The 21,351-nt window shown below is 51.5% G+C and overlaps 2 protein-coding genes across 4 annotated transcripts; one reads left to right on the forward strand and one right to left on the reverse strand.

Moving 5' to 3' along the window:
• Positions 1–45: 45 nt before the first annotated feature.
• Positions 46–5,332, forward strand: TAX1BP3 (Tax1 binding protein 3). Of its 2 annotated transcripts, XM_066363451.1 has the most exons (5): positions 215–544; positions 1,842–1,926; positions 2,924–3,043; positions 3,426–3,503; positions 3,809–5,332. In XM_066363451.1, exons 2-5 carry the CDS (start codon positions 1,912–1,914, stop codon positions 3,944–3,946), a joined length of 351 nt encoding a protein of 116 aa, XP_066219548.1. In that variant the 5' UTR covers positions 215–544; positions 1,842–1,911; the 3' UTR covers positions 3,947–5,332. The 2 variants fall into 2 exon arrangements, with proteins under 2 accessions (XP_066219547.1, XP_066219548.1); XM_066363450.1 differs by lacking the exons at positions 215–544; positions 1,842–1,926 and adding an exon at positions 46–204.
• Positions 5,333–5,728: 396 nt separating this feature from the next.
• On the reverse strand, positions 5,729–21,334 carry CTNS (cystinosin, lysosomal cystine transporter). 2 transcript variants are annotated; one of them, XM_066363449.1, is made up of 12 exons: positions 20,710–21,334; positions 19,493–19,572; positions 16,046–16,124; positions 14,738–14,822; positions 13,475–13,578; positions 13,240–13,371; positions 10,680–10,779; positions 10,470–10,589; positions 9,282–9,452; positions 7,543–7,660; positions 6,938–7,052; positions 5,729–6,597 (listed from the first exon to the last, which is right to left on the reverse strand). In XM_066363449.1, the coding sequence occupies exons 2-12, from the start codon at positions 19,551–19,553 to the stop codon at positions 6,480–6,482; spliced, it is 1,203 nt and encodes a 400-aa protein (XP_066219546.1). In that variant the 5' UTR covers positions 19,554–19,572; positions 20,710–21,334; the 3' UTR covers positions 5,729–6,479. The 2 variants fall into 2 exon arrangements, with proteins under 2 accessions (XP_066219546.1, XP_066219545.1); XM_066363448.1 differs by lacking the exon at positions 5,729–6,597 and having other exon boundaries at positions 6,620–7,052; positions 20,908–21,327.
• Positions 21,335–21,351: the final 17 nt, after the last annotated feature.

Consider the following 21,351-nt stretch of genomic DNA (forward strand, 5'->3'; position numbering starts at 1 on the left):
TCCGAAACCGAGCAGCGATCCGGCGTGTGATTGGCTAGAGGTGTGTTAACTATTCATAAGGGGGCGGGTCTGGCCAGGCAGCCTTTGTTAACCCGAGGGCGCGGTCGCGGGGATTTTCGCTACGGAGTTCGCTGAGGTGTACTCGGTTGCCAGATTAGGGTCGAGATGTCTTACATCCCGGGCCAGCCGGTCACTGCCGTGGTGGTGAGTGCGCGCGCGCGGGCTCCTCCTAGTCTTGGCTTGCTCCCACTTTGCAGAGCGGTAAACTGACATCCCGAACAGGTTGACAAAGCGTCGAATCCAGGGCTTCTGTAGACCCGCGGCCAGAGCTTCGGCCCCTGTTTCAACCGCGGTCTCCCCAGCCATTAACAAAGGAGGCTGGAGCCTCCTCAGACCCTGGACCTAGCCAGACCCCGCGCGGGGCCGCCGACGCGTTGGACTCCTTTCAGCCGGCCGGAGCCGGGAGGACGGAGGAGAAAGGGCCTCCCAGGGCCTGTGATCCCAGCTGGGTAGCCGCAGGGGGCGGGCACCGGCCCGGACATCCGTGAGTCGCAGGCTCTGGAATGAGGAAATGCTTCCTCTATTCCAGTGGGAGCTGCCGCCCAGATGGAGATTTGAGGGGTGGAGGGGGCCGGGGCCTGCATGTCAGCGCCTTCCCCTTGGACTCACCTGGTCCAGCGGGAAGGCTCCTACAAGTGGCTTGGTCGCTCGGAACTTTCTGTGGATCTCCAGCCTTTGGGGCAAAGTCCGGGTCTCCGGCTTGGCACTTGGGGCCTGAAGAGAGACCTTTTGGGGTCAGCTCAGGCCCCCTGGTCTCCTCCCTGCCCCTGCCCCCAGCTTGTTTTGGGTGTCAGGTGCTATTAGAATAATCAAAGGGAGGAAGGGAGGCTGGGACTATAGACCTTGATGCCAGTGCCACAGCTGGATGGGACCTGGAGGCCAAGAGGTGGGGAAGTGAGTCCTAGAGAGGTCTGGTCATGGCCAGCCATATAAATACCCCCCTCCCCCTTTGAAGAACTCAGATCTGAGAGAAAAAGACCCATCTTGTTGAGCAGGCATTGGGTCAAGTGGAAGTCTCAGCTCTGGGGGTCATGGCTCCACTATCTCAGATGTGTGGGTACTGGGAGTCAGGTGGTGTGGTGTTAAATCACTGATAAAGGTGGCATGTGAGAGTGAGCTTAGAGCAGTATTCAGGCCTGGGCTAGGAGGAAACCTTGCAGGGTTTGCTGAGAGCTGCCCTGACCTCACCCTGGCTGCACCAGCCTGACTTAGAGTCTCTAGCTGCCCCAGAGAGAAGGGGCCAGGCTTGCTCCTTAGCTGGAAAAAAGGGGGTGCAGATGAGAAGCCAGAGAGGGGGGCAGTAACTTGTCTGACTCCACCCAATGAGTCAGTGACAGGGCCTTGTCTCCCAGCCCAAGGGCCTATGCTCTTTTTGACCTTGAAGGTGGGCCAAAGGTATGTTCTGGAGGTGGAGCAGGCCTGGAGGAGCTCACTCTTGGTCATGAGGATCTAGGTCTAGTAGATCTCAGGGGTTATGCTCCCCGCCCTATGTCATGGCTGGTGCCTTGGCCTTCCTCAAACCTGTAGGACCATGACCTCTTAATTCTAGTAACATGTCTGAACATGGTGGGTGGGGTTTGGCCTCTCCGTCTTGTGTTTTGGACTGGGGATGGTTGGGGGAAGCTTCCTCCCTTGCCCCTGCCATCTCCCATGTAGTTAACATCTTGATAATGTTAAGATCCTTTTGGCCTCTTGCAACTCTGGCTTCATAGGCCAGAGTGCCTTCTAGAGACCTGTCTGAATGGCTCCGGGCACTCAAACTCAACATGCTTCCCCTCCAGGGTCTTCATCTGAGATGGTTGTGTTCAGTCAGGCCAGGTACCCAGATGTTCCTCTTGACTCCTCTGTGCCATGAACAGACCCCAAGTCTGTTGATGTCACTTTCCAAGTAGTTTATATCCCCTGGGCTCTTACCATCTCTGAGAGATGTCCATTCCCCTACTATCTGGGTGGTATTCTAATATCAAACCTGATCATGACCAGCCCTCTCCCCAATTCCTGAGAGCTCCAGTGGGCCCAGAATGAAGGTCAGGTGGCCAAACTTCTGGTTAATCCCTCTGGTCCAGATCAAGTCACCTTTTGCTTTGTTGTTTTCTTCCTCCTGTTAAAATTCTCAACTTTTCGGGTGGGGTAATCTGATTTCCTGACTGGAGCATGCCTGCTGAGGGGTTGAAAGGAACCTTGCACAGTTGGGGACCACTGCCCCAGATATAGTGGGAGAACCCTAGGACTCACCTCCACCTCCTACACTGCACAAGAGCAAGGGCCTGGCCCCAGCCTCACCTCACCTCCACAACCAGTCCTGCACTGTACAGCCTGGTCTCATGGACCTATATCTACAGCACCTTCAAGCCTCTATTCCTGTTCCTTTGGCCGGGATAGTGCCTCCTCTCCCTTTCTGTGCGAGTTTGCTTTCCACTTTCCTGAGCATCTTCTGTCTTGCCCTTGACTGAGCTGGCTCATTAATCTGAGCTGCCTCAGTAAGTGGCCTGCATTTTTTTTCAGGGCCTGACCCCTCCTCCCTGTGTGGTCCCTCTCCTGGGACATAGGCCCCCATCCATAGCATCCATAGAGTCCTGGCTCTTGGGCCAGGAAGGGCTTAGCATATGTATTGACTAAGGCTGATGAGACAGAAGAAGGGAGAGAGAAGTTGGGACAGAGGGTTGTGTGGGTAGGTTGATATGGCTGAGTTGAGTTGCAGCCCCTCAGCCTCCCAGGCTAGTGACCAGCTGGATTTCTGCAGAGGGCCCTGGGCCACATCCTCTTGGCATGGCAGAGCTGTCCCAGCAGCCTGAGGCTGATGCAGGAGACAGATTTGTTCTCCACATGCCCACCCACCCCAACTTGTTTTTTTCTTTGCCAGCAAAGAGTTGAAATTCATAAGCTGCGTCAAGGTGAGAACTTAATCCTGGGATTCAGCATTGGAGGTGGAATTGACCAGGATCCTTCCCAAAATCCTTTCTCAGAAGACAAGACGGATAAGGTGAGGAGGACCAGGGTTCTGGGGCCTCTCCGTGCAGCCAAAAGAGGGTGGATCTCTGCTTCATGGGCCTTAGTAGAAGGAGCAGGCCTCATCTCTCTCAAATAGTCCTAAGACGGTCTAGAAATGATCTGGTGAGAATAAGTAGGGGTGGAGGTGAGGAGTGGGCCTCCTTCAGACTGAGCCCCGGAGCAGCAGGGGCTGGAGCATCTGTGGCGCAGCCTGCTGTGCCCTTGGCTGTCTTGGCACAGGCTATGCCTTTGGGTGGGGGGTTGGTGCAGGAATGGGCAGATGATGGCTGTGAGTATGCTGTGTTGGGCTTTGCTCTGTGGCTAATGGGCGAGTCCAGTGAACCCAGGGTTTGACCTGGGCTCTCCTTTTCCAGGGCATTTACGTCACACGGGTATCCGAAGGAGGCCCTGCTGAAATTGCTGGGCTGCAGATTGGAGACAAGATCATGCAGGTAACAGAAGTCCCAAAGGAGGAAAACAAGGCTTAAGTCAGAGGGACTGACGCATTTGGGAGTGGGGCTCGGGCTGCCTCTACCTCCTGGGGCACTTGGGAGACTCATCGAAGCCATTTTGGACCTCATGTTGGCCTTCCCCTCAGAGGAAGCTGGCTCTCTTCTCTGTCAGCTGTTTGGCATCCCCGTTTCTGGGGGCATCAGCTTGGGGCCTGCTTGGGTAGCCCAGGCTCCCCAAAGCCTATCCTACTTCTAGATCTCAGAAGATAGGAAACTGAGGTGGCTGTGTTCTCTCCCTGGGTCAGGTGAATGGCTGGGACATGACCATGGTCACACACGACCAGGCCCGGAAGCGGCTGACCAAGCGCTCGGAGGAGGTGGTGCGCCTGCTGGTGACACGGCAGTCGCTGCAGAAGGCCGTGCAGCAGTCCATGCTGTCCTAGCAGCCTGCCAAGGTCGACTCGTGCCTGCCGCCTCTTTGTACAGTGACACTACTTCCACACTGTCTGCCTCTCATCCTGGCTTCTGCTGAGTGCCGGTTTCCTGCTCAGAAGGGCAAGAGCTGGTCCCGAGGCCTGCCTGGCCTTCCTCCTCCTCTTCCACCAGGGGTCCGAGGCTCTGGGACCAGCTTTCCCTCAGACACTGAGGGCTGGAAACAGTGGCCTGGAGCTGAGTCGTAGTCTGTAGTGACCACAGGCTTGGCTCCTAGACCCTGCTGCCTGGTCTCAGCAATGTCCAGGTGAGCAGCAGGCCCTGCTTCCTGAGAGTGGCCACAAAGCTGAACAGTGCCAGGTGGGCTGGCCTTTCCTACACTGCCCTGGCTACGCGGCTCAGCACGCCCTCTGTCTCAGCTCCAAAGTGCCTGTGTCCCATGCTTTTCCCTGTTGCCCAGTGGGAACTTGACAGTGCCAGAGGCATGACGAAGTTTGTCAGGATGGGAGCCAGGCAGGCTCACAGTCCATCTGTCACACTCCCACTCCTCCGAGGGGTGCTGGCCTTCCCAGGGTTCGCCTGCTTACAAGATTTAGACAGGTTCAAGGCTGACACTTTAGGGCAGTTCCATTTTCCTCTATGCCTGTGGGTTTAACTTTTGTAATTTTTTAGTCACAACTTTGATACAAAGTGTTTTTGTCTTAATATTTGGAGTTGCCAATTCTACTTTTGAATTTAGCTTACTAATTCAATCTGAGAACAATGACTCTTAACAAGTCAACAAACCTTACTTTGGTTACTGTGGAAATGGGGCAGTATGAAGCCGCCCCACGCCCACCGTGTGCCCAATAAACAATGCTGGAATCCACAGGCGGTCTTTGCTGAGGCACAGGGCTGGGGTATTTGGTGGATTATGGAGAGAGCTTTGGTTGCAAGGCTGGCCGACCTGGCCCCAGCTGCTCTGGGATGCAACGGCCCCACTCTGCCTAGGCCCAGCTGACACCGTGCTTGGTCTGGCCACATCTGTGGGAATGTGTGTAAGCACCTTCACTAGAAGTGGGCTAGGGAGTCCCCAACTTCCCCTGTGAACGTGGTCTCAGTTCCTCCCCAGGAGGCGCCTCGTGGACACCAAGGGGTGAATGGAGAAAACACCCACCCTATAAGACTCTTAAGAGCGCTCAGTTGATCAGTGTTTCTGGGGGCTGCCATCTGACAAGACTGGGTGAGTTGGGGAGTTCCAGGGCCTCTGGCTGGCCCACCATTAGCCGCACTACCAGCTCTGGGAACTGGTGCCAGTCATGGACCCACTGCCAAATCAGATTTTCAGAATCTCCCGTTTTTTGAAGTGTGACATCTGGTAACACTGGGTGGCCCAAATAAAGCAGGTGTGCACGCTTGGTCAGGCTGCTCTGATTTGGGGAAACAAGATCTTAAATTCTTTGATATTTTTTTTACCTGGATAGAAGAATAATCTGGGAAAATTAAGACATCCTACACTCCCAGTGGTGGCATATGCCCTTAGTGACCTCATCTACAACCCTGCTCACAACCCTGGCGTGAGCAGTGTGCCCTTGGCAACGCAGAGATGCGGTACCTGTGTGACCTACCTGGCCCTGAGCAGGCAGGCATCTTGGCACTACCTCTGAGGGTTCATCTCAAGTGCTGGGTTGGCAGGCAGTCACCTTGGGATCCGTGAACTTCACAACCCTGAGTTTTACACGAAGTGAGTAAGGTGTCTGCCTTAGCCCCAAGGACTTGGTTCTGAAACCAACACACCTACCTCTGGCAAATGCTCAGGTGCACAAAAGGAAACAGGTTTTAATTCAAGACATAGGTCCCTCAAACTGATCTTGTAAAAAGTTGGAGTGAATTGAGAAACTCAAGGCATGTACAAGGCAGGTCCTGGGACCCTCCCGCTCCTGCCACAGGAAGGACAACTGGTTGGGTTGGGAGGAAAGGGGGTTTGGGATCAGGGACGGCCCATGAGGATTGTGTGAGGTGTGGTCTCAAGTCCTTATCTGAGGTTCCTAACAGCCAAAAAATTGGTATCTCAAAGGCCTGGGGGGAGTGAGGGAAGGAAGGCCTGCCCTCCCTTCTGGGGGAGCTACTCTCACAAATTGGCAGGTCCCACAGGACGCTAAGGCACGGACGGGTGTATGTCCATCCTGCACTCCAGAAGCAGGATAAGCTGGAGGGGCTCACGTGGGGCTGCTGACTGGGAAAGTGGAGGCAGGCAGGCAACCATTCACTTCCAAAACATCCCTCCAAAATATCCAGAAGGGGTATTAGTGTGATCCAGATCCAGAGTGTTGGGCACCTCAATACCAAAAAATACTGTTTCTTTACTGTGGCTGCAGTGGTGGAAGGTGGGAAGGTAAGTGTTCTGACAATGTGGCCTTCAGAGAAGGGACCCCAAGGCCTAGCCCCAAAGTCCTGGTCTCTGCCACCAGCACCTCTCAGTCCACTGGCCATGACATCTGGCTGCTTAGTCTTTGGGAACACAGTGGTGGTGCCAAAGTAACCTTGGCTCTCCCAGCTGCAAAGTCAGTCCTTCAAGCTGCTCCCAGAAACACTGGTTGCTTGGGGCAAGGCCTTCGGCTCCCAGCTCGGTGTTGAATCTTGCTTGGCATGGCTGTCAGAACGTATAGGTGCTGCCTGAAGCCTTAAAGAAAATACAGATGGCAGCATCAAGTTGCAGGAGGGCCAGATGACTGGCCAGTAAACCTGAGAGGGGCCGCCAGCACTCCACTCTGGCTTTTCATCTCAGAGCACAGTCAGGCGTCTGTCCCAGAGGAAGGGTTCTCCTGGCCCTGGAGAGTCCTGAGCGAAGGCAGGCCAGTTCATTCATGTTTAAGGCGTTTGGCCCTGAAGAAGAGGACACTTCTCCACTGTTGGCACACTGAGCCAGCCCTGCACTCCAGACTGCGTTTCCAGCCTTCCTGGTGGGCACAGGGCCTGGGCCATTTACACTGGGGCCTGGGTGTTAGTTCACCTGTTCATACCCTGGTCTCCTTCTGTACAAGCAGAAGTGCTGGACGAAGAAGACAATATCGAAGAAGATGGAGAAGACGCCGAGTCCAAACTTGGTAGGGTCTCCAAAGATCAATGTCCACTGGTCTATTAACAGCCAGAGGGAACAGAATCTGGTTTAAGGTGGAAGCTTGTGGTGCTGTGGAGGGTAGGGGTGGGAGCCCTGACTGGACCAGGAAACCAAAAACTCCAGCTGCAAATGCCCTTAGGTAATCTAGAGCAGTGGTCCCCAACCCCCGGCCGCGGACCGGTACGGGTCTGTGGGCCATTTGGTACCAGTCCGCAGAGAAAGAATAAGTTACATTATTTCCGTTTTATTTATATTTAAATCTGAATGATGTTTTATTTTTAAAAAATGACCAGATCCCTTTGTTACATCTGTCTAAGACTTACTCTTGATGCTTGTCTCGGTCACGTGATACATTTATCCATCCCACCCTAAAGGCTGGTCTGTGAAAATATTTTCTGACATTAAACCGGTCCGTGGCCCAAAAAAGGTTGGGGACCACTGATCTAGAGGCTGGGACTGAGTGGATTCCCAAGCTGCGTGCCTCCAGCCCACTGCTGACTGACTCACCGTTGTTGTAGGACTGGAGGAACATCTGGAGGAGGCTGAAGCAGCCCCCAGTGAAGTCCAGAAGCACGTTGCCAATGCTCCAGCCCTCAGTGCTTTTGTAGACAAAGTTCATGTACGCCTGGGAAGACAGAGGAAAGAGTTGGAGGGCAGTGAGGGGGCTGGGTGGCTGCCTCATGCTGCTTGTGCCGCCACTCCAAACAAGAGCTCTCTAATTCCTCCCACTCGTGTGCTCCAGCCTCTGCTCAGAGGAACCCAGTGACCTTTGGGCTCTGACAAGGCTCTGTAAGAACAGGGGTCTCATCTATATGCACTGCAAACAGAACCCCCCTCCTCCCACCCTTGTATCACTCAACTCCAGTGCAGGGGAGGCTGGGAAGCTGCCGCTCCATCTTCCTCACCCCTCCCTGTTCTGGGGCAAAGCTCTACTGTGTTTTTCCAGCCACTCGGATTTTTCTCATCTCCAATGAAGATGCACCCCAAACAGCCTGGACTTCGTGTTGTGCTTGTGAACTCGGGCTGGGAACCCGATGGCCTGGTTTGGAATGCCAGTGCCACCACTGGTGCTTTGTTACCTTGGGGGAATTTCCCGAGTTCTCCTAGCCTTGGTTTCTCCATCTGTAAAGTAGACTTACCTTCCACCTTAGACCTAGCTGGGCTCCAGGCTCTCTGCCTCAGGCTTCCCTGGTCTAGTGGGTGGATCCACTCGGAACCCCCCTCTTCCTGCTGCCAGCATTCTCTGGGTTTATCTGACTAGGCCATTGTAGAGGTCTTTTCCTAGTCAGCCATCAGCCAGGTCCCTTTCTGTCCTCTCTCACCTCTCCATACTTGCTGCCACCACTCTGTCTTGGATAATTTCAAACATCTGCACTGGGACTCCTCCCTCCAAGGTTTCCTGCATTTGGGGGCTGAGGCCCCACTTCCCTCAAGACCTTGCACGTATAGTCTTCCTCCCAAGCCCCCCGTCCCTGGCCCCACCTTCCTTTAGCTCAACACTGCTCACCAGCAAGGTCTCCTCATGGCCTCCTATGCTTTTCAGCCTGTACGTTTGTGTAGGCTGCTCTAGCCTGGAATAGTCCTCCTCTTGTGTCCCCAGAATTAAGTCTTGTTTATCCTTAAGGGCCTGGCTCTGTTCCCAGGCCCTCCAAGAGACTGGCTGTGATTCTGGCCAAGACATTCTCCTTCCTGAGCCCATGGAACACAAGGTTCCCTGTCCTGGAGCTGAAAAGGGGGCTTCTCCATTGTGTCCCCAGATCTGAACAGGACTGTTGGAGTACTTGAGGGAGGTTGCTGAGGGCCCACAAGGAAGACCCTGGATGGGACCTCCAAGAAAAACATCTCTGGACAGGAGGTGGAGGTCATAGTGGTGGCGCTCTCCTCCCACCTAGTCTTTCCCCAGTAAATGCAGCTGCTCGTCAGGGATGTCAGTCGTGGTGATGGGGGGCAGAACCGAAGTCATTAGGAAAGCTGGGATGAGGAGACAGGAGTGACCTGCACAGTGACCCCTGACTCTCAGAGCTGAGTGCGAGCTTGGAGAAGTCCCCACTAAATTCTTTGTGTGACTTCTGGCTCCAGGGAAGAGCGGGCAGCATGACAGCCAGTTTTCACCCTGGCCTGCTGCCAGGTCACACCTCCACTGTAGCCTTCCATCCGTCTCCTCGCCCCAACCAGGAGTAGGACCCAAGGTCTATCTCACCCGCCTCACCCTAATGACCACATGAAAAGGCAGTCCCTGGAGGTACCTGTGGAAAATACTTGACCAGGGTCACCGCGAGCTTGATGTAGGAGAAGCAGAAGAGAAACTGCAGCCATGTGGTTACCCCAGCGGCGGCCATAACCATGATGACAAGTGCGAAGAGCCCCGAGAGCACCAGGAAGCCGATGGTAGGCCAGGACACACGCTGGTCACCTCGCTGAGGATGGGGGAGGGGAGGGGAAGTGCGGTGTGGGTGAGGGCACAGAGACCCCAACAGTGCCCTTGTCGCTACTGGGGTCTCAGGTTTGGTCCCTGGACTTTCCATAGCCCATTTGCTTTTTGATTCCACAATGCAGAACTGGATGTCTCTTAGAGCCCACCAAGGGTGAAGGGTATTGGGGACGGAACCCAAGACCTCCAGCCCAGGCTTGTCCCATGGTCCAGAGGAATCTAGAGTTTGTCCCCTACCCCTACCTTCCCCCAAAGAAGGCCTCCTTCATCCAAGCTTCAAAGCAAAGAGTAAGAACACCTAAAAGGTTCATGAAGGTGGAGCCCAAGCATTCCCTGGCTGCTTTGCCTGTGTGAAGGGAGCTCCCTGAGGAAGTGGTGCAGCCACAGGGAAGTGAAAGAAAACGTGTGCGTCAGCAACCCCTGAAACAGGCCTAGCCACGCCCCTTCCAGCTGAAGCACCCGACAACCCTCCGGCAACACAGCTGCGTCCAGACCCCTCAGGACCTCTTGGGACCCTCATGAGCCTACTCCCCCAACTGGCACCTGGAACCCGCTACCGCCCTCTGCTCATGGTTACTCCCATTGCCCCTTGGGCTTCACAGTTCTGTTCTGTACGGGTGCGCCACCCTGGCCCTAGTCCCCATGGACCATGACTAAACACGTTCCTGATGCCCTCCTCCTCCTCCTCACTGCCTGGGCCAGGCCTCCCAAGAGCTGCCTTTGCTCTCTCCTCCTCCCCCCTCAGCCTGCTGGGTCATCACTGCCTCTGTGTCCTTCACCCCAGACCTGAGGGGGGTAGGGGAGAACTTGGGTTCATAGGGTGGTGGTCCCTGTGCCTAGCCTGTTATCTTGGCTCCAATAAGCAGCTGCTGAGTGAACAAACACAAGCCCTTCCTGAGGGTTTCTGTGTCTTCTGTAGTAAAACAGCAGGTGTGGGTGGCAGGGGGTGGTGGTGGGTGCTGGCCTGGCAGCCACAGGCGCAGGTGCTAATTTCATCTCTCACCTCATAGAGGAAGCATTGCACCAGGACCACCAGGGTGAGGGCAACGGCGTGCAGGCTGAAGAAGACATCATTACTCTCCACAGGGTTCACTCCATTTGGGTATTTGAGGAAAAACTGCTCCTGTTAAGGGTGGGGAGAAGCTGAGGAATGAGGGAGAGCCAGGCCACTGAACAGCTTGGGCCAGGCTGTGGTGGGCGGGCAGAGCCATACCTGGATGTATGGGACCCAGAAGAGGCCGATATTGAACACGCTGTAGGCCATGAAGCCCATCAGGTTCAGGGTAATGAAGTCAAAGCTCAGACCAACAACACTGTGGGGCGGGGAGATGGAGACACAAGACAGGGCAGGAGGTGAGACTCGGCCAGTGAAGGCAGGGGAGGCGGACAGAGCTCCCAGTACACAGGAAGGAAGGCCTGGCTCCCCCAAGCAGAGCACTGTCCTCAGGTCCCCCTTCATGCCACAATCAGTGCCACCCAATCCTACCCTCTTGGGAACCAGTTCCCTCCTGCCTGAAGTCCTGGCCCCTGAGGGAAGTTTGGAGGCCTCCAGCAGAAAGGAGCACTTCCCTCCCTGGCTCCCAGCCTAGCAGCACCCCCAAGAGGCCCACGTGGCTAGGGTGACTGCAGGAAAGCTTGTGTCCTTGCTGCATGAAGACCCAATCCCAGGCCCACCTTGTCCTTCCTTCCTTCATTTCTTCCATTGCTGTGTAATTGACATCACTATTTTATTTGTTTTAGGAGTACAGTACATCATAGTGATTTGGTATTTATATACGTTATGAAACAATCCCCATGATAAGTCTTGTTACCATCTGTTACTATACAAACTTATTGCAATATTATTGACTATATTCACTATGTAATACATCACACTTTCATGACTTATTGTATATAGCCTTGTAGTATATCTGATTCAGGGAATATGATACCTCTTTTTTCACAAGACTGCTTTGGATATTTGGGATCTTTGTGGTCTTATACTAATTTAAGAATTCTTTGTTCTAGTTCTGAAGAATGCCATTGGTAATTTGGTGAGGATTGCACTGAATCTGCAGATTGCTTTGGGTAAGAATGAACATTTAAACAATATTAATTCTTGGCCCTGGCTGGTTGGCTCAGTGGTAGAGCGTCGGCCTGGCGTGCAGAAGTCCTGGGTTCGATTGACGGCCAGGGCACATAGGAGAAGCGCCCATCTGCTTCTCCACCCCTCCCCCTCTCCTTCCTCTCTGTCTCTCTCTTCCCCTCCCGCAGCTAAGGCTCCATTGGAGCAAAGATGGCCCGGGCGCTGGGGATGGCTCCTTGGCCTCTGCCCCAGGTGCTAGAGTGGCTCTGGTCGCGACAGAGCGACGCCCCAGAGGGGCAGAGCGTCGCCCCCTGGTGGGCGTGCCGGGTGGATCCCAGTAGGGCGCTTGCAGGAGTCTGTCTGACTATATTTCCCCGTTTCCAGCTTCAGAAAAATACAAAAAAATAAATAAATAAATAAATAAATAAACAAACAATATTAATTCTTATCCATGAGCATGGTATATATTTCCATTATTTGTATCTTCATCAATTTCTTTCATCAATGTCTTACAGTTTTTAGAATATAGATCTTTCACCTCCTTTCAATTGTTCCTAGGTATTTTAACATTTTGATACAATTGTAAATGGGATTGTTTTCTTAATTTCTCTTTCTGAAACATTGTTATTAGTTTACAAAAACACTATGTAAATAGATTTCCTTCAGGTATAGTCTAGGTATCTTTAAACCACTGTTTTTTTGTTTTGTTTTGTTTTATTTTTTTTTCTGTGCCGGAGGAAGGGCGAGTCCCCTCACAGGCCCCTCAGTAATATCCTTCCCTGCTGCAGGTCTCTGAGTTGGGGGAGAGATTTCCTTTGTTGTCATGTCTCCATCTCTCCCACCCTTCTCCATGTGGTGCCTCTGTCCTTTGTTGCGCAGAAGCTGTTCAATAGGAGTTTTCTTGAGCAGGAACTGCTCTATATGTAGGTGTACGTTTGGTATGTCTGTAGTAGGAGGTGAGTTCAGAGTCTTCCAACACCCATATCTTGGCCTTGCCTCCCACTTTGTTTTTAAAATCAAGGTGGGAAGCCTGACCGGGTGGTGGCGCAGTGGATAGAGCATCGGACTGGGATGCGGAGCTTGAGTGCAGGCTCATCTGGTTCTAGCAAAAGCTCACCAGCTTGGACCCAAGGTCGCTGGCTCGAACAAGAGGTTACTTGGTCTGCTGTAGCCCCACCGTCAAGGCACATATGAGAAAGCAATCAATGAACAACTGAGGTGTTGCAAGGAAAAACTGATGATTGATGCTTCTCATCTCTCTCTGTTCCAGTCTGTCTGTCCCTATCTATCCCCCTCTCTCTCTGTCTCTGTAAAAAAAAAAAAAAATCAAGGTGGGAAGGCTTAATCTCCCAGGATCTAGTTCCAGCTCTGTAGTATGACTTGGCACTAATTCCCCCAGGGCTGGACAGACCTATACAAGAGCATATTTGGGCAGACTTCGCCCCCACCCCGCCCATTCTCCACTTTATTGAGATGCCACATTTTGTTGATTTCACAAGGAGTAGCTGAATTGGGCAAGAGACTAACTGCCCAGCAGTACAAGTGCTACTGCAGGCTCTTAAGAGTTTTCACATCAACAACTTTCTAGAAAGGTCAGGAAGAGAGAACAGCAGAGGGGACAGGCCAAGCTCATGCTACCTACAGCCTTGCTGGAATGCCCCAGTCTTACCAGCATTAAATGAACCTGCACATAAGCTCAGCAGATTACCTTTTCCGCCTCCAGTTCATGATCACCTGAGGGTAGAAGGAGATGGACCAGGCTGCAAAGTAGATCCAGCCAATCACCTGGTTTATGATGCTAATGACATTGCTGTGGATCACCAAGAAGCGTATCCTCGGACTAGAAAGAATTGGGGACCAGAATGAGCTGAGGCTGGGCTCCTGAATGAAACTCCCACATGCTCAGCACTGCCTCCCTTCTCATCCTTTAAGTTACAGCTTACCCGGTTTGGCTGGAATGATTTCTGTGCAGAAAAACAGTAATCTGTCCCACATTTTGTGATGTCACTTGAAAAGAGGACTCTGTCACTCTGGGAGGCACCACAACCTATTAGGAAAATTGAATTTGATCCAAGGCCAGGTATTTATCGGGTTCTTGCTGAATGTCCAGCTCCAATCTATGCACTAGGAAACGTAGAGAGAGATCATAGGATCCTTGCCTTCCAGGAACTTATTAACAAAAGTGAGAAACATTGGAGCAACCCAGCCAGCTGGAACCTCCCCTACGCCTGTGTTAGACTTTCTGAGCAGAACACGGTTTTGCTCTCAGGCCCACCCCTGACTTATCTCTGTGGAAGGTGGGATAACTTTCCTTTCCTCACTAGCTATGAGATCTGTGGATCAAGCTAGACTTCAGAGAGCTGAGTGCTAGAATGTCCTGTTAGAACCAATGGTTTTTCTTAGCCTGTAGCAGGCCTTCTACGCTGGGGCAGAAGTTGTGTCTAGTGGTGTGTGATTTTCATCATAGGATGAGATGAGACTCTCTTCTCACACAAGGTCCTTTCAGGTAAACACCGTTCATCTGATCATGCTTCAATACAGTTTGCTTGCTAGAAGCCTTAAAGCCAATTTGTGGCCCACTTCTATAAGTACTCAGGGCCTCATGATATGCCTTATAGTTATCAATTTCATCCTTGCATTCATCTTGTCTGGTTTTTTTTTTTTTTTTTTTTTGGTGACAGAGATAGAGAGAGAGACAGATAGGGACAGACAGGCAGGAAGGGAGAGAGATGAGAAGCATCAATTCTTTGTTGCGGCTCCTTAGTCTCCTTAGTTGTTCATTGATTGCTTTCTCATATGTGCCTTGACCAGGGGGCTACAGCAGACTGAGTGACCCCTTGCTCAAGCCAGGGACCTTGGGCTCAAGCTGGTGAGCCTTGCTCAAACCAGATGAGCCTGCGCTCAAGCTGGCGACCTCGGGGTCTCAAACGTGGGCCCTCCACCTCCCAGTCCTCCGCTCTACCCACTGCGCTACCGCCTGGTGAGGCTGCCTCAGATTTCTTACCATCACTTTCCTAACTCCATATACATGGCATAAAATGCCCATCCTCAGACACCAACAAAGCCAAAATCAGAGATTTCTAGAATGATTGGAAAGCGGCAGTCCCTGGTATAAAAACAAGGAAGCCTATTTTCAGAAGTACTTAATTAAAGTATGTTTTGTTATCCAGAAGTTCTCTACCCATCAATTAAGGTTCATTACTTACTTCATCGGGGAGCTCAAGGATAGTAATATTTTTTGAACGAAATGTGATTTCAAAAGTGATCACCAAGGTTGCGTTTAATGGATGCCTGTGGAGGATAAGAGTCTGATTACTACTGAGAAGTTGGACAATGTAAGATCTCAAACAACCTTCTGGATTTCACCCAAGGACTGTCATTTCTCAAGCAGCTAGGGTGAGGAAGTGCTGTGTGTTCAACCTGAGGGGTAGAGAGGTGGGCTCCCTGCTCCTTAGGAGTTTTCTATCTTTATCAGGAGATAAGATGTCCCATTGGGGCTGAGTGAGAACATGAGAAGGTGTGAAACTGGCTATAAATGCCAAACAGGTGTCCAGCGGCCGATAGGACCATGACATCTACTCTGGTGGGAAAGGCCTCTGAGAAGACTCAGGTCTGAGCAGGGAGCAGTGTATCCCCAGAAATCCATCTGAGTGGGAGCAGTCCGTGGGGGTCTCAGACTGGACATAGAGACCTTGAGTTAATTTGGAAGGCAGTGGAAAGCCACTCAAGGACTCTGGAGAGGGGAGAGTTGTGGAGAGGGGAAGACATGTCAGATTTACAAGGTGTCAACGGGCAGAGGTGGCAGGGGCTAGAAGTAGAATGCAGGTCTGTTGGGGAGTCTTGGTACCAAAGCTTTGGTTTAAGGACAGACTTCCCAGGAGAGGTAAGGAAAAGGGACAAGGAGAGAGAGAAAAGGACAGGACTCCAGACCTTTATCTTCAGGAATCCTCGTGACTGGGAGGCAACGGTAGGGCAAAGCAGTGAAGGATACAAAAGAGGGAGGCTCCGGCATGGTCTGGACTAGGTGGGCATCTTCATGTCTGAACCAGCAGAGGTCAGCAAGAAAGGCTCTCAGACAAGGCTAAGTGTGAGAGTCACACTAACAGGATCCATCAGATGGAGTCACTTCTGCTTTTGGAAGTGACCTAAGACGTGCTCAGCTCCTGACCCCTGACCATCAGTGCTCTCCTCAAATAGTGAGGATCTTGGAAAGGACCACTTCAAAGGCTGGCATCAACTGCTGGTCACTTGAGGACTCTTCTCAGCTGGGGAAAAGGCTCATGACTCTGGGGAGAAGCCCCTTCCTGTTCTTCCCACCAGAAACAAAGATTCAGCAGAATCTTTGGGAAAGAGAGACTTTGGGACCTTGGTCTGAAACCCAGGGCTAGGGTCTTTTTTCCTCTGGCTTCTCTTGAAGTGAAGAGGCAAGAGCATCGCACCTGGAATATGAACGGACTAAGCCCACTGTGGGGTAAATAAGCTGGGCTGAGGAGAGCATGCGCCTGGGAACTTACTGAAGGCTGATGCTGACATTGGCTGAACTTCCGTTTTCCAACTTCACAGTGGGAGGAACAGCAAAGTCGGCCGTCGACTCTGGAAGGACCCAAATCATGGCATTTGTCAACAGGTCAGAGAACTCAGACACACAAGGAGAGACTGGGACAATGGCTCCTGCCATCTGAACTCACAAACTATGACTCATGATAACCCCTATCCTCTAGGTGAAGACACAGAGGTTCTGATAGCCTGAGTGATGGGATAGAAAAGGAAGCCCTCATTATGCTCTTTCACCTCCTGCTGCCAGAGACAGAGGGAGGCGCAGGCTTGAGCAGGAGATGCTGTGGCTTCCTCCTCCCCAACACAACAGGCTCTGACAGGATGCGACCGAGTTATCCACAGATAGTTTTAGAATCACAGAGCCCCAAACTGTCACAAGGAATTCAAGCCATGATCTGGGATTGGAAAACATGGACTTGAACCACCTCTTCAGATGGCAATCACAGGAGTCTCCTCTGTTTGTGGAGCTTAAATGGCCCTGCAGAGCTGGTCCAGCACCTTCTTGTACTGAGACACATGGGCCTCAGCGAATCTGTTTATCAAGAAACCCTTTGAGCCCCATACGAACCTGAACCCGGCTCCCCCATGCACTGACTCCCTTCCTGAGGCTGACTCTGCGGGGGGCTGGGGGAAACTGATGAACAAGACACACTGTTCATTCGCAAGAATTTCTCCTTGGCATTGGGCATTAACTGAGGATAAGGTAGCTAACTAGATCTCTGGGGTGAGAGAAGAAGCAGGTTTAGGAGGCCAAGTACCCCAGAGCAACTTGGCCACAGAACATGATTGAGTCAGCCTCTCTGACCTCTTCCTGTGTTCTTAGGGCAGCCCCCACCCCTACCCTCAGGTGTGCTCAAAGTTCCAGGCACCTGTCCTCCTCACCTCCCTGACCTCAAGGCCTTCAGGATTATGCACAGCATAAAGTATGACCACAGATCTAAACTGGAACTGGAAGGGGGCCCACTAGGAGAAAATGAACACTCAGCCTGATGAAGATGGTCCTCGTGGGGGAAGCGGCTGCAGGAAGGGCCCAGGTCTCCCTCTCCGCAGACCCATGAAAGCCAGAAGATGAAGAACTGAGATTCTAGGTGCTCAGTTTGGAAGGGCACTTATTTCTCCACTATCTGGTCCCCCTTCTTAATACTCCTATCTGGCAGTTTCTCTTCTTCTGCCTGGACACCCTGAGGGAGTGTAACCCCATCTCCTCCAAGGGGATGGGCCAGTCTGGAACTTGCACTCCCGGGCCTGGCTTTGCTACCTGGGACCTCTCAGACCCTATCTGTCCCCTGCATCTGCAAGTCTCCAAGCTTCTCCCACCAGGGTCTCTCTGAGTGTCATGTCGCCACCTTGGCCCTTGTAGAGGCCAAGCTGCTCAGAGCAGAGTAGGATGGTCCCTCCCTTACCTGTAGCCTCAGGGCTTGAAGGCAGCTTTGACACTCTCCACCTCTTCTTTTTCATACTTACTCTCTCATAAATAATGTGTGGCTTTGTTCTGGGCTTGCACAGTTGGGGTAGGTCCCTGCTGTTACTTTCTATCTAGAGCTAAGGACCACACCAGGTAAGCAATACTATGATAAGATGGTCCCCAGGCCAGGGATGCTGAAAGTGAAGCCAGGCATTCGCTAATGGTCCCCAGGGCTCTGCTAGGATTGTGGTCAGGGTGAGTGGGAGATCCCCATGGCCTTTGCTCTTCCACCATCTTTACATTTTAAAAGAGGAGGCTGTGAAGAGAAACTGACAACAAAACAAACAGACAGCCAACTAAATGGGAGATGATATTTTCAAACAACAGCTCAGATAAGGGCCTAATATCCAAAATATATAAAGAACTCATAAAACTCAACAAGAAGCACACAAACAATCCAATAAAAAAATGGGAAGAGAACATGAACAGACACTTCTCCCAGGAAGAAATACAAATGGCCAACAGATATATGAAAAGATGCTCATCTTCACTAGCTATTAAGAGAAATGCAAATCAAAACTACAATGAGATGCCACCTCACACCTGTCAGATTAGCTATTATCAACAAGACAGGTAATAACAAGTGTTGGAGAGGCTGTGGAGAAAAAGGAACCCTCATTCACTGTTGGTGGGAATGTAAAGTAGTACAACCTTTATTGAAGAAAGTATGGTGGTTCCTCAAAAAATTAAAAATTGATCTACCATATGACCCAGCAATCCCTCTACTGGGTATATACCCCCCAAACTCAAAAACACTGGTATGTAAAGACACATGCCCCATGTCCATTGCAGCATTGTTCACAGTGGCCAAGACATGGAAACAACCAAAAAGCCCTTCAATAGATGATTGGATAAAGATGTGGTACATATATACTATGGAATACTACTCAGCCATAAGAAATGATGACATCGGATCATTTACAACAACATGGATGGACCTTGATAACATTATACTGAGTGAAATAAGTACAGTAAATCAGAAAAAACTAAGATCTATATGATTCCATACATAGGTGGGACATAAAAGTGAGACTCAGGGACATGGACAGAGTGTGGTGGTTATGGGGGTGAGGGGGGAGGAAGGAGAGGGAGGGAGTAGGGGAAGGGGAGGGGCACCAAGAAAACCAGATAGAAGGTGACGGAGGACAATTTGACTTTGGGTGATAGGTATGCAACATAATCAAATGTCAAAATAACCTGGAGATGTTTTCTCTGAACCTATGTACCCTGATTGATCTATGTCAACCCATTAAAATTAATAATAAAATAAAAAATAAAAGAGGAGGTTGTGAACTCTCAAAGAACACAAGTCTTTCTTTCTTTTCTTTTTTCTTTTTGACAGAGACAGAGTCAGATAGGGACAGACAGACAGGAAGGGAGAGAGAAGAATCAATTCTTTGTTGAGGCATCTTAGTTGTTCGTTGATTGCTTGTTCATTGCTTGCTCTCTCTCATACATGCCTTGACCTGGGGGCTACAGCAGAGCAAGTGACCCCTTGCTCAAGCCAGCGACCTTGGGCTGCAAGCCAGCAACCTTTGGGCTCAAGCCAGTGAGCCTGTGCTCAAGCCGGTGACCTCGGGGTTTCGAAACCTGGGTCCTTTGCGCACCAGTCTGACACTCTATCCACTGTGCCACCACCTGGTCAGGCCACAATCCTTTCTTTACAGATACTATCCTGGATTGTTGGAGCTCCACAGTTTGATTTTGGTGATACAAACAAGGTAATAGAGACCCCAGGGCAGAAGGCCAACGTTATTTATTGGAACCATCTGGCTCCTTGTAAAACTCCTGGACACCACCTAGTGGGTGCTTGACCAAGGACCAGGCAAGTACACCAAGTCTAGAGAGTCCTAAATCCTTGGCCACAAACAAGTCAGGCTGCTTACTTTATAACACTATTTCCCTCTGTACAAAGTTGATAACCCATTTCTAAACTTACCACATTTCTCTATGAGCTTCAGGGAGAAAAGGATAAAAATAATTAGCCAACTCCTTATCATGTTCCTCAATTTCAAAGAACTAGGAAGAAAAACAGCAAGAGAAGTTCAGGTTAAAGTTGGATCAGCTCAACAGCAAGTGGACAATATGCTCCCTGGAACCAGGGCATGAACAGTTCATAAAGGACTTTCACTTCACACCTGTGACCTCATGGGCTCTGCATCACAAGCTTGGAGAACAGGTCTCCAGGAAGGACTTTTCTTTCTCTGCTATGTGGGGGAATGGGCTCAGAGAAACTAAGTAGGTTTATAAGATCTCACTCTGAGGAAGTGGGCAAATGCTGAATTTTTCCATCTTCAACTGCTTCTTGCAACCGAGTTAACAGAAAGAATGCAGTTTTGTTGGCTGAGAGTTTTTTTCCCCCAAAGTTATTAGAACTGTGGTCAGATATTTAATTTTGTGAACCTATAAACCTTAAGGAAATTAATTTAATTCCCTCTCTCTCTCTTAGGATAAGAGTCTTAGGGTTGGCCCTGGCAGGTTGGCTCAGTGGTAGACCATCCACCAAGCATGTGGATGTCCCAGGTTCAATTCCCAGTCAAGGTACACAGAAACGCCCATCTGCTTCTCCACCCATCACCCTCTCGCTTCTCTCTCTCTCTCTCTCTCTCTCTCTCTCTCTCTCTCTCCCCTTCTGGCAGCCATGGCTCGGTTGGAGCGAGTTGGCCCAAGCTAAGGATAGCTCCATGGCCTCCGCCTCAGGCGCTGGGAAGAGTTCCGTTGCTGAGCAATGGAATAGTGTCCAGAAGGGCAGAGCATCGCCCCCTAGTGGATCCCGGTGGGGGCCAATGAGAAGATCTGTTTCTGCCTTCTCTCTTTTCACTGAATAATAATAATAATAATAATAATAATAAAAAGTCTTAAGGTTGACATTTTCGTCAACACTGTTGAAAAAGGCAAGCCAAGTCCTCCTTTCTTTCTTCATCCTGAAAACTCTGGGAGGCAGCAGGGGTGTGGACCTGCCCACTGCCCCGGAGCCCAGCCCAGAGCTCAGCACGCCAAGGGAGTTTCCAGAACGGTCCTAAGTACCCTCTCTCCAGAGCAATCTGTAAACTCTGAGACTCAGATTCAGGAGGCAACGAAGCAGAAAGCGAGGACTGGACTCGGACTGCACTGGGGTAGTCATCCACACCGCCTCGGCAGCCTGGTGAACCCTACCTCCGCTCCCGCCACCGAGGTCTCGAAGCTGAAGAATATCGTTTCTAAAGCCGTGACTGCTGGCAGGGGGATGGCAGGGCTGAGGAAGGCTGGATTTGTGGCAGGCTGCCCAACAGGCCTGCTGCACCAGTCTGTGGGCCTCAGGGGAGTCCACCTGGGGAACAGGGCGGAGGCTGTCGGGGCCGCACCAGCTCTCACCTGAGATCCTCAAGGGTCTGGGGACTGACCACAATCCGTAGGAGCTGGTAGGTGCTGTACCGGTTTCCCCTGGAGAACTAGACTTTGTGTGAGAGCGGGCCTGAAGTCAGCTGATCCGGGCCACCTGATTTGCAGAGTGACTATCTCTGCGCGATGCACTCTGGGAGCTGTAGTTTTGACGAGTCTTAGCGGGTCCATTGGCTAGGGTAGGGACGGAGTGGAGGCGCGCAGACACCTTGGCAGGGATGGAGGCTTGGTGTGAGGGAGTATTAAATCATTTTTAGGGACTCAGAGGCTCTCGAAGTGCCGAGCGCGGGTCAGCAAACCCTACACTACTTTCGCGAGCTGGGTGGGGCTGTCTAGGTGAGGCACGCTCCGCCACTGTCTGGAACCTCAGTCCGATGGGGCGGTACCCTCTGGATCCCGCCTTCCGCCGCTCTCCGC

The sequence above is a fragment of the Saccopteryx leptura genome, chromosome 2, assembly GCF_036850995.1.
Source record: "Saccopteryx leptura isolate mSacLep1 chromosome 2, mSacLep1_pri_phased_curated, whole genome shotgun sequence".
Lineage (NCBI taxonomy): Eukaryota > Metazoa > Chordata > Mammalia > Chiroptera > Emballonuridae > Saccopteryx > Saccopteryx leptura.